We start from the raw sequence: 13,308 nt of genomic DNA, 5'->3' as shown, positions 1-13,308 counted from the left end.
CACAGACCCTGAAAATATGATGCTCAACATTATATGGAAAAACAAATGGCCCACGATAGCCAAAACAACCCTGTACAATAAAAGAACTTCTGGAGACATCACCATCCCTGATTTCAAGCTCTACTATAGAGCTATAGTCCTGAAAACAGCTTGGTATTGTCACAAAAAGAGACAGGTAGACCAATGGAATCAAATTGAAAACCCTGATATTAACCCGCACACTTACGAACACCTGATTTTTGACAAATAAGCTAAAGCTATACAGTGGAAAAAAGAAAGCATCTTCAACAAATGGTACTGGTATACCTGGATGCTGGCATGTAGAAGACTGCAGATAGATCCATGTCTATCACCATGCACAAAACTTACGTCCAAATGGATCAAAGACCTCAACATAAATCCAACCACACTGAACTTATTAGAAGAAAAAGTAGGAAATACCTTGAATGAATTGCTACAGGAGACAACTTCCTGAACATAACACCAGTAGGACAGACACTGAGATCAACAATTAATAAATGGGACCTCTTGAAACTGGAAAGCTGTAAGGCAAAGGACACAGTCAACAAGCCAAATGACAGCCCAGGGTTTGGGAAAAGATATCTACCAACCCCACATATGACAGAGGGCTGATCTCCAAAATTTACAAAGAACTCAAGAAGCTAGTTTCCAAAACACCAAATAACCCAATTAAAAAGTGGAGTACAGAACTAAATAGACATTTCTCAATAGAAAGACACATAAGAAAGTGTTCAACATCCTTAGCCATCAGGGAAATGAAAATCAAAACAACTCTGAGATACCATCTTACACCTGCCAGAATGGCTAAAATCAAAAACACCAATGACAATTTATGCTGGAGAGGATGTGGAGAAAGGGGAACACTCCTCCACTGCTGGTGGGAGTGCCAACCCATACAGCCACTTTGGAAATCAGTATGGCGATTCCTCAGGAAAATGGGAATCAGTCTACCACAAGATCCAGCAATTCCACTCTTAGGCATATACCCAAAAGAATCACATTCATACAAGGACATCTGTTCAACAATGTAAACTGCAGTGTTGTTTGTAATAGCCAGAACCTGGAAGCAACCTAGATGCCCCTCAATTGAAGAATGGATAGAGAAAATGTGGTACATTTGCACAATGGAGTACTACTCAGGGGGAAAAAATGGAATGTTGAAATTCACAGGCAAATGGATGGAACTAGAAGAAACTATTCTGATCAAGGTAACACAGTCACAAAAGACAAACAGGGTATGCTCTTACTCATATATGGATTTTGGACATAGAGTAAAAGATTGCCAGCCTACAATCCACACTGCCAGAGAAGCTAGTAAACAAGGAGGACCCTAAGAGTGACATACATGGTACCCTGGAGAAACGGAAAGGGACAGGATCTCTTGAGCAAATTGGAAGCATGGGGGGAGGGAAGAAGGAACTAGAAGAATGAGAAGAGGAGAAGAGGAGGGGTGAGGAAGACATGATGGCGCAGGGAGGTTGAGTTGGTAGAAGAGCAGAAGAGAGCAAGATAAGAGATAATATAATAGAGGGAGACATTATCGGATTAAAGAGAAATCAGGCACTAGGGAAATGTCTGGAGAGCTACAAAGATGACACCAACTAACAGTCTAAGCAACAGAGGAGAGGCTATGTTAAATGCCCTCTTCTGATAATGAGATTGATGACTAATTCTTATGCCATAGTATAGCCTTCATCCAGCAGCTGGTGGAAGTGGAAGCAGACACCCACAGCTAAACCTTGAACTAAGCTGAAATCCAGTTGCAGAGAAAGAGGAAGGATGAGCATAGGGGTCCATACCAGGCTGATAAAACCCATAGAAACAGCTGACCTGAACAAGGTCCCTAGACTGATAGCTGGGAAACCAGCATGGAACTGATCCAGAGCACATGAATGTGGGTGTCAGTAAGGAGACTTCGGAAATTATGGGGCCCCTTGTAGAGGATCAGTACTTATCTCTAGCATAGGAATGAACTCTGGAAGCCCACCCCACATGGAGGGATACTCCCTGAACCTAGACACAAGGGAGTTGGCCTAGGCCCTATCCCAAAGGATATGACAGACTTTGAAGACCCCCTACAGAAGGCCTCACCTTCCTGGGGAGCAGATAGAGTAAGGGATAGGTAGGGTATAAGTTTTGCTGGGCAGGGGAGGAGGACAGGGAGAGGGACCTGGGAGTAACTTATAAAATAATCTTTTTTCTAATTAAAATAAAAAGAAAAGTAACAAAGATATGTGTGTATATATGTATATATTCTTGTGTCCATTTAGTGTTGCTCGTATGTACTTGTGTTTAGAGATTACCTTTTGGAACTAAATCTGCCAGGGGTTCCTTCCCTGTACAAGACTGAGCATCCCTCTTCTTGCAGCCTTTAATTATATGTAGCTCTTCATCTAGGAGTGGAGTCTAGTGAAATTTCCCTCATTCACATTGACATGTCAACTGGTATTGTCACTGTTCAGGCCATACACATACCCATATTATTGAGATTTAATGGGCATAGGGTAGCTGTCATACCTAAAGAACAGGGATTGTGACACTCCTGCTCATGACATTCTTCAAGAAACTTTCACACCACATCATATGTATAGGTCTACAAAACAGGTGTACAGATTTAATATTTGCTGAAATAAATCATGAAGAAATATATTTTACAACATTTCCTTAAGGTAAATATTTTACCACTAATAGAAGATGAAAGCAAATTATATGCCGATGAAATGGAGATACTTTCTTTTCAAATAAAAAATTAAAACTTGGCTGAATTTTGACACTATAACAAGAACAGCATCTCCAATACTCCTCAGAGTTCCATGATTTTGATTTGTCAATGCTGAGGACACTGTGTTATATAAATGGTTGTTGGAAATTCCTCCCTATTCCCAAGCCAAACAATTTCTTTTCAAAACTTACATTATCAACTCAAGCACAGTAATTCTTAAGAGTAAATAAATATTCTGGGCTGGAGAGATGGCTAAGTGAGAAAAGCCTGAAGACTTGGGATTGATCCCAAGAACACACACAGTAGAAGGAGAGAAGTGGTTCCACAATTATCCTCTTATCTCTACACATGCATGCATATACATGTAAATAAATAAAGAGTAATTATAAAAGTAAAATATAACATTATAACATAATAAAATACAAAGATTACTAATTTGACACATGCTGAAGAATGATGGTAGTAAAATGCAAATGTGTTTTCCTTAATTAAACCATTATAAGTTTATAAGAGCAGAAAAGTTTATTATATTATACAGAGAAACACCACAATTCATAATATACAATATTCTCATGTCTGAGCCAAGATACTCTAGGAAGCATTTGCTGGTGTTGTTTGGTCTAAGGGCACATGAAATGCAAATGGCACATGCGTGTTCAGAACTAAGTCAAGTCCTGAGGTAACATAGGTCAGCTCTGCCATAAATATTTTTTATTTATTACCCATTCAATCTTTACATGGCCAGGAAACTTTCACTACTGTCAAATTATTTTTGCCCCCACATTCAGTTAAGTGATGCCACAGTTAGGAATCTGGGCTTTGGAACACACGCTATGTCCCAAGGAACACTATGTGTCAACACATTCCCTACCCAATAGAGACTCTTAATGGTGACCAGAGTACCTCTTGGTGGCCTTAGTTTGAAACGCAAATAAAGACTTCATGAACATATTCATCTATGTATGTACTATCACATATATATTTCTGTGAATAATATGTGTGTATGTATATATGTATGTATGTATGTATGTATTATTATGTATGTATGTATACATATATCCATATCTGCAGATTTGCACAAATGCTTGGAGGAGTAAAATTATATTGCTAACCATTTGGAGGTTGCAATTTTTCAAGAAAGGAAGTCTTCTACACAACTAATCACATACATAAATATGTTAGGGGCTGGTGTTTTTCAGTATTCTAAGGCTTTTTGACCAACTCCTTTGTTCCAAGTCTCAGTGTCAAGAACAACGAAGTCAGCTCCTGAGAAAGACCAATAGACACTACCTTAGTCACCTGAGGCTTCTACAGCACCATGTCACTGACTAGGAGACTTGACACAGTTGATATCATGGTTCTGGACTCTGAAAGTCCAAGACCAAGGCCCTGGAAAGTTTGGTTCTCAATGAGGTCATTCACTTCTTGTAGATAGCTGTCTTCTCCATATGCCTTAACATGGAAAAAGTCCAGGACTTTCCTCTGTTATTAAATGTCAGCACATTCCATGAGTGGCTCCATGCTTATAACCTCATTAAAGCTTACTCATCTCTTAAATGCCCAGTCTCCAATACAATCATATAGGGGATTAGCAATTCAGTATATGAACAGAGGGAGGTGAACACACCTCAATCCTTAGCAATTGGACTCTTCCCCCAGCAAAGCCTAGACATCCAACGTGACAATAGGAGACATGTAGTTCCTGGGCTGCTGCATCAGAGTACTAGCTCCTGCAATGGTTAATCATGATTATCAACTTGCTAGGATTTAGAATAATCACCAAAACAAATCTCTGGGACTATGTCTCAGTGTGTTTCTATGTTAGGTTAATTAAGAGGATAAGGCTGACTCTAAACATAAGAAGCATCATTCATGAACCAGGGTCCCAGACTAAAGAATGATTGGAGTTGAGCCTCACCATTCATCTTGCTCTGCTTCCTGATTGCAGAACCCATGTGATGTGCTACCTAAGTTCCTTCCAGCATGACTTGCTTGACGTGTCTATAGTCTTGAACTGTGAGGCAAAATTAACCCTCTCCTTGCTTCAGGTGCTTTTCTCAGTGTCTCAGGAACAACAACAAAAAATGTAACTGATATATAGCCTAAATACATATTGACAGGCAAGAATGTGTCATATAAAAAAGCTAGGTAACTACAGGTAAGCTCAGAGGGAGGACAACCTATGCCACAAAGCATAAAGAATTCTAGTTTTATCAGACAGGACAGGCCAGATCCCAGGTAGAAATGAACAATGTTGGTCCAGGAAAAATGGATCAAGTTCTCATCTGCAGTTCTTCCCTCACTGTGGGATGGGTGCTGACATAAACATCACTCATGTAAGCCATCTGCACTTCTCACTGGGACTCAGATACAACAACCTTTCAATTATTGAGTGATTTCTCTCAAACACTAACTCTGCCATGAAAATGAACCTGAAAATTACCATTCACTATGGCAACTCTGAGACACACATTTCTCCCAACAAATTAGCAATCATGTTGATTTTGATTGGACTTTTAAGCATCTTGACTGAAATGAAGAATGGACCCTTTATTGCAAAAATAATGCTAGCGGAGATCTACTTGTTAATTCCCATTGTAAATTAGTTGTTATCTCCACTTGTAACTCAGTTTTATGACTCTGTTTTATTAGAAGTCAGTCCTTTAGAGAGCTGCATGGCCACCAGGTAGTTAATGGCAATCTTACAGCTTCCTGACCTCAAGTCAATGACACTTTTACACAGAGACAACCATGCCAAGCTCTAATTTGCCTTTTTTATCTACCTCCTCTTCCCATAATAATTCCTTCCTATCTCTACAGATTCCTAGCCAAAACAGAAAGATGATATTTCCCAATAACATAGAAGCACACTGCAATGAAAATACAGACAGGATAAGACATTGGGTGCAGAGGTGGAAAAACACTGTAACAGAGGGAATTTTCACCTGGTGTTGATGGTTATGAAGGGTTTCCAGAAAAAGAGAATACCGGGGAAAGGAACAGGAAATAGATGAGAGATGGAAAAAGGCTTCCCACAGTGAGAAAGAACAATGTAACCTTAACACTTGGGGTCTGAGCTAGTAGAGAGATAACAGTGGTGCTGCCTGCAATGTATGTGTGAGGGCCCTTAGGGAGACAACGACTTCCGGTCACAGACTTGAGGCCATATTTCCCAGAGCTATGAACACATGTGACTCTGCGGATGAAAACCAGTTTGGTGGAGCCCGGCTCTCCCAATTCTCCTCTGCTAAGGCTCTTTTCTGCAGTTGGCTGCTGTGGATGTTCCTGCCTCTACACGTCTTGTGCAACCTCACATCCCACTCATACCCTTCCCTTTTATCCCTCCCCACACGGCTTGTCTTCTCGTTCTGTGTTCTGACTATAAGCTGACATTTCCCGTTACTTGCTGACACTGATGGTTCTGGGAAGTGTCTGGAGAATTCAGACTTGATACTTGAGGTCTTCCGACAAGACTGCAGGCTCAGGATGATGTCAACAAGGGAGGACAGCTACATAGTGTGTCCTTTAGGCCACTGAGTTTACCATCTCCCCGCCTCAGGAAAGATACACGCCATATACCTTGCACCAAGGATGCTTGAAAACCTCTAATTTCCCTGTTGTACACCAGGCTCGTCACATGACAAACAGTGGCATCCATATTAGTTCTCCCCCATCCCATAAAAGTTATAGATGTTTGTGGACTATTTATAAGGAAGGCAAACATGAGTCAGATCCAGGAGACAGATAAGCTAATATCAAGACTCCAATGACACAAACTTATCAGGATTTCTATTCTCATAAAATGAAGCAAAATTCACAAATCCAGATTTCAAGTTCTTACCACATTTGGGCTGGAACATAATCCACCTTCATGTACCTCTCTACACTTGCAGCTAACATCTTATAGAATAGTGTACTTAGAGTACTTTTTCAAGAAAGATGTATTGATTTCATTAACTCATAAACCAAAAAAAAATCAACAAACAAACAAAAAACTCATGATGAAAACACTAATAGCTGCTGAGAGAGACGGAGAACTTTTATTTTGTCCAGTGTCAAAGCTACTGGTAAGGTGCCCATCCTTCTGTACACAAGACCTTACCCATTCATGCTCTTATAAGCAACCCCAATGGGTCAACAGAAAGAAAAAACAATAACAACAACAAAAAATCCATGAAAACACATGGCGGGGAATGGAAGGGACATAGGAAGGGGATTATCTGGTATAGGAAGAGACAAGATATGAATTAACATGATCAAAATACATTATGTAAATTTATAAAAATGTCATAATGAAAGCCACTATTGTGTATAGTATAAACATTAAAAACAAGTAAGAAAAGAGAAAAAATACAAAGATCAAAATCAAAAGTAGACAAGTATTAAATAACAACAAAAAGTCTAGCCATTCAAAGGAATCTCAAAGTGAGCATGCAATAGACAGCTGCATCCATTGTATAATTCTTCATTTCTTGTAATATCCAAGTTAGAGAACAAGTCTAGTGGCCAGGCACAGGTGTACAGATAAAGGAAATATGCTCTCTATATACAGTGCAATATTATTCAGCATAAAGAAGAACAAACCCATGCCATTTGCAAGAAAATGGGTAAAAATAGTACAGATCATATTAAGCAAAATAAGCCAGTCTCAGAAAATCAGGGACCACACACTTCCTCTCAAATGTGGCATCTAAAAAAACGTGTTTACGAACTGAATTGTGGGTGAGTAGAGAAAAGTATTAGAATCAAGGAGCGCAGGAATGACTGTAAACAAAAGCAGTATTATCAGAACACACTATATACTTACAGAGAAAGAAAATCACCATGAAGGCCATTTTCAATTTAACTAATAAACACTATTAACAAATCAATTTTGAAAACCCACAAAATACAACTCCATTAACCTTGGTCAATTGACATCACTGATTTTTTTCTTAATTAAGCATATTTTCACATATGCTCTGTATGGGCACAGAGCAAGGCCTTCAGAAAAGAAAAAATTAGACATTCCTCTCCTAGCCATGCACACTCTGAAACTCACAGACAACTCATGGAGCCTCTCTCTGCATAATAAACACTGGAATGTTAGGGAGTAGACAGACCCATCTTATAGTAAAGGGACCAGGAAGATTCAGGCACCGTGCAAACCACACACTTTACCACTCCCAGTCCTGGCCCCCATGATCATAACATAAATCAGTTTCCAATAATATCCTTTGCAATGTTTAGGTTGCATGGATTTAAATATTTCTATTTATTCAACAAAGAGTACTGAAGGGCTAAAGCTCAAAAATCTTCTAATTTGAAATTGCTCCTATATCAAAGCCAAGAAGTCCACTCAGATTCAGACAAATGCAAAGATGTTGAAGATGATTTCAAGATATAATCAACAGATTTCCTTTCACATACTGACAAAGCTTATTAGATCTACCTTATTAACATTTTGTAAAATGGAAACATATTTCAAATTTACAAATATTAAATACAAAAATTTTTTGCAAACAATATCTTCTAAGTGTTAAAGTCAAAATTAAAATTGCTGAGCCCTTTAATGAGTAACAATGTCCAAAAGAACATAGTCCCAGCATCCTCCATTCCCAGAGTCCATTCCCCAAGGAAATCGAGACACACTGTAAGATCGACAGATTATCATCTGAAAGTAAAACCAGAACCTTCATCTGATGAATCAATTTTTATACAACTCTAAGATTAATCTGGAAGACATAAAAAATTAGCCTGATCAACATTGGAAGGTATTTCTGTATCATTAATTAAGAATTCAAACAAAAATATCCAAGTTGACTGATTAAATTGATCATCCAAATCAGGATTTAGGGATTTGCGACTGAATTTAAACTCTTCTTCCATATCCATGAACTTAGGCATTACACTGGCCACTTAGCCTCCCTGAAATGTTGAAACTTTGCTAAAACCACCAATCAATGAAAGTTTGATCATTGACTTTTACTATCTTTTTGTGCAGAGAGGTAAGGGAAATTCTCAAAACCAAGTGTTCAACCTTGTGCATAAGTTTACACAGACCTGATACCACAGGAGGAAAGGGCATCCTTTGGGATCTAGTGGTCAAAGATAAACATACGCACCATCTAAAAATGGTCTGTATGCTTTGTCTAGATTGGGAAAAACACAGTGTGCATGCTTTATCTACAAGTCTGATTGAGCATATAATAGTAGAGGGGAGGCTCTATTGCTCTCATTTGTTGCCACTCCTCACCTCAGTGTGGAAATTGTAACCTACTGAGATTAAGGGTGGAAGAGGAAGAGGAAGAAGGGAGGGAGAGGAAGGAGAAGAGGAAAGAATGGAGGAAGAGGAGGAAGAGGAGAAGAAGGGGAAATACAAAAGGTTTAAGTTATGTCCTCAAATTTTTTGCCAGAAGAAGAAACAATGAAACTTCACCCACTAGGGCTTTTGAAGCCTTAAACGGTCCTTGAAGATTCTTTTGTGCTAGCTTTTAAATACATAGAGGTCATCCCTAAAACAAATGGGAACACAAGTGCAATCAATATTACATTAATTTAAATTCTCGTAAATGACATTCTTTCCATCCAGTATAACCACAAAATAACTCCTACCCAAATTACCCAAGGACAATGACTGCACCTTAAATTTTTTTAAGCTGGGAAGTGCCCAGGCCTCACCTCTGGCTCTTCAGGAGTATCCCCTCCAAGGGGATGTTTCTGCAGATCCAAGCCACTTTGGCTGGATGCCGGCCGCTCTTCTGCAGAAGAGGCATAGATCTCCTCAGAGTCGGTGTCCAGCGCGTGAACATGACTTACTTCCTCCTGGCTCCAGTCCAGTTCTTCCTCAGACTGCTTCAGGGAGCTGCTGCTGCTCTTGGGGACGATGCCTGCTGTGGACAGGCTGTTGGGTACCGAGGTATAGGATGACTGGGGCCCAGAGTAAGGCCGGCCCTCGGGTGCCAAGGTCTCTGCTTCTAGGAGGTCAGGCACAGAGAGGCTGAGTCGCCGGTCCAGGTGATGCTGCACCCTTAAATCCAAGGGTTTACTTGGGTTCTTTTTAGCTTTCTTCTTGCTCAAGTTGATTAACAATGGTCTGGTCCGCTGTTTTAATGACCCCCAGACAGATGGTTTATCCAGATCCATGACTGCATGAAGAATCAAGAATTCCACTCCTCAAAAAGAGTGTGCCTCTAGTGGAAAATAGTTGGTAACTCCTACAAGATAGAGCACAAGGAGAGGACATGAGTCTTCTTACTGTGTAAGGGCATACCCAAAGGGAATTTATACAGAAAATTTACTCTTGATCCCTTAATGGGAAGCAAAACAGTAAGGTCATAATTTCACAGACATCACAAAAAGCATTTTTAAGAAACAGAATATTTAAGTCAGCAGTAATAGAGAAGTAATGAATGGGATTATTGGGTTAAACATGAGCTTCATAGGAAGACTACTTATTCGTCTTCAAGGGTATCAAATCTAAAGCAGTTACTGTAGCATTTCTTCACCATAAACAAGGGAGAAGCTATGTATACTTCTGTAAATAGAGGAACACCAAGTATTTGCTGAACTTGGAATGGTAATAGGCATTTTAGACATTGTGGATTGAGTGATGTCTGATGTAGTTATCTTAAAAAATGAGTTGTTGTGACATCAAAGATGATAAAAGAGTACCTATAGCTAAGAGCATTGCTATGTTGAAATGAAACCTTACGTACATGCCGATCCATACTGCAAATGTACCTCATCCTGTGCAAAGTCAGGTGTGTGTGTGTGTGTGTGTGTGTGTGTGTGTGTGTGTGTGTGTGTGTGTGGTTTATGTATGAACATGTGTATTGAAGCCAGAGGTTGATGTTGAATGTTTTTCAGCCACTCTGTGCCTTATTTTTTGAGACAGGGTCTCTCACTGAAACTCTCCTATGCATCAGCCTGCTAATGAGCTCCAAGTATCTTCCTGTCTGCCTCACCCAGTCCTGGGATAGCAGATAAGTTCTACCTTTTTAGGTGCTGGGAATCTGAACTCAGCTCCTGGTGCTTGTACAGCCTGCACTCTACTAACTGAGCCACCACCTCACACTCTATGTCTGTTTTGAAGGACAAATTGTACTCTTTGGAACTTAAATTCCATTTAATAGCTATGCTTTCATATTCACTTGAGGGTAAAGAAAACACCTTTGTCAAAATGAGAGTCCTGAACCTAACCAGAAGAACTGACAATGCTTCCATAATGGAACCTTCCATAAAGCAAGCTGAAGAGACCCATCCTGATGATGTGAACTGACAAGTGTCTCATATGCAGTTGGGAGTGTGGGCGAGGACAGTTACAAAGACACATGTCTAGATAGTCACACTGGAAATGCCATGGTGATTTGAGATGTAACAGGTTGGATTAATGTGAAAGCCAATAAAAACCAAATTTAGATAAATGACCCTATCTTATGTGCCAAATGCTTCCTAATATCCTTTTGATGTGATCAGGACACTGTGAACTATAATGTATTGATGTTACCACATCTGGCTAAGGAACAAAGCTGAGAGCCTAGTGAAATCCTCAGTGCTTTTCTGTCTCTTACCATCTCATATCAAGACAAGGTATTTAAATAGTGGAAATAACTGTCAAAACTCCCCATAAATTGAGATCCACATGGCTATTAGCCTGCTGGAAATTAGAATATGGATCTCTGTAGCCCACACCTGCTGTCCATCATCACAGGCAAGACATTCTCCCAGTATGCACTTAGTGTCTCCAGTACTACAGACTAAGTCCATGGGATCTAGAGACAGACTCTTTGGGTTCAAATTCTGCTTTGTTGCATACTGCCTTGCTGTTGTTTCAGGGTCCTGTCACCTCATTATATCCCCATTTTCTTAATTCTCCAGTGCGCATGAGATTACTCAGAGGAAATGGTATCACATTAAAAGATTCTGATAAATGTATGGAGGATAGTCATGATATCACAGATGCTATAAGTGATCCAGGGTACAAATCACAACTTCCAGAAATTTATCATAAAAATAGAAACAATACAACACGAGCAAAACATCTGAGAGGAATAGCATATCCAAATTTCATAGTAATTACAACCAGCTACAGTTCTTAACATTAAAAAAAAATGTTATTCTGATCAACAGCAAAAAGGCAGAGTAAAGAAACAGTCTCCAATAAGAGGGGTTTTGACACACTGCAAGTAAAATACACAAAATAAACCACACATATCTAAAGCATAAAAGCTAACATCCAAATATATGAGAAACTATGCAATGTTTGTCTTTCTGAGTCTGTGTTACCTGAGTCAGGCACCCGGGGATGATGCACATATGAACTTACAGAGACTGTGATAAACTCTGCAAGATCTGCACAATTAAATTCACAAAGTCCCTACACAAAGAATGGGAAGTCGGCACAAAGTTCAATCCCCTATCTAAGAAGTAATTTGCAATGTACAGGTACTGGGAGAGGGTAAAACAGTTTTCTCAAATGAAGTGACACTGAGCATATGAGGCACACTCCATGGCAGGCCTCACATTCAGGAGTAGTTACCAACACCAAACAGATTCCATGCTGTTTTGTTTGGGTTTGGTTTGTGTGTGTTTTCTTTGGGTTTGGTTTGTTTATTTGTTTTTTTGGGGGGGGTGTTTGTTTGTTTAGAGCAGTTGTTCTCAACCTGTAGGTGGCAACCCAGAATGACCCTTTCATAGGGGTCACCCAAGACCATTGGAAAGCACAGATGTTTACATTATAATTTATACCAGTAGCAAAATTACAGTTATAAAGTAACAACAAAAAAATTTTATGGTGGGATGTTACCACAGCATGAGGAACTGCATTAAAGGGTTGTAGCCTTAGGAAGGTTTCGAACCACTGGTTTAGAGAAACAGAAATAACATGAAGTTGCATGGGAACTATGGGAAGTTCTATGGAAATGGGAAGACTATGGAAGGGGTTAGAGGAAAGGGAAGAATCTGATTAAACTAAGAGAATTTTAAAGAAAATTTATGAAAATGGAGAAGGATGCCAGTAACTTCTGAACAAAAACAATGACCTTGGTTCTGGAGACAACATAAATGCCAGGAGAGATCTGGAGAAATGCAACAGCACAGGGAAGAGATGGGCAGAAAACAAATTGCTCAAGGAATGGAGGAGGCATTTTTGATTTCCCACATGTAATAAAAGTGGAGGAGACAGAGGTAGGCAAGCAGAGATGAGCTAAAGGCTCAAACTCCCAGGATTCTCAAAGATACCCCTCTTCCATCTGAAATGGACTCATTGAGGAGGACAATAAAACAAATTTTGTTGGAAATTTCTACACTAAAACCTAACAATTTGCATGATACTTGGATAATTAAGTCCAATATATCAGATGAACCCGATTCCTAAGAATCTGCTTTGCAACAGAATTTCCTGGCAATCGCTGTTTAGAATCTAAGTCTTTAAAAGAGATTTGCACTCCCTGGTGGGGAAGTCTATTTGTTTTGAGAAGAAACTATGAGAGGAATTAAGTGCTCAAGTAAAGGAGAGGTTTGAAATCTTTTTATCTATTTTTTTAAACTCATGCAGTAAAGTGGTGTTGGCTCTTTAAAAACAT

At 39.4% G+C, this 13,308-nt stretch overlaps 1 protein-coding gene across 2 annotated transcripts in view; it reads right to left on the bottom strand.

The window, feature by feature from the left end:
- The window catches only part of Mctp2 (multiple C2 and transmembrane domain containing 2), a 188,059-nt gene extending 178,191 nt beyond the window's left edge, over nucleotides 1-9,868 (bottom strand). For both annotated transcript variants that reach the window (XM_035441380.1, XM_035441381.1), the window contains exon 1: nucleotides 9,404-9,868. In XM_035441380.1, the coding sequence (XP_035297271.1) occupies nucleotides 9,404-9,868 (465 nt within the window). The remainder of the gene's footprint in view (nucleotides 1-9,403) is intronic.
- Between the last annotated feature and the right edge of the window lie 3,440 nt (nucleotides 9,869-13,308).

This window comes from Cricetulus griseus, chromosome 3, assembly GCF_003668045.3.
Source record: "Cricetulus griseus strain 17A/GY chromosome 3, alternate assembly CriGri-PICRH-1.0, whole genome shotgun sequence".
NCBI lineage: Eukaryota > Metazoa > Chordata > Mammalia > Rodentia > Cricetidae > Cricetulus > Cricetulus griseus.
Note: the sequence above shows the minus strand (reverse complement) of the source record. Positions and strands in the feature narration are given on the sequence as shown.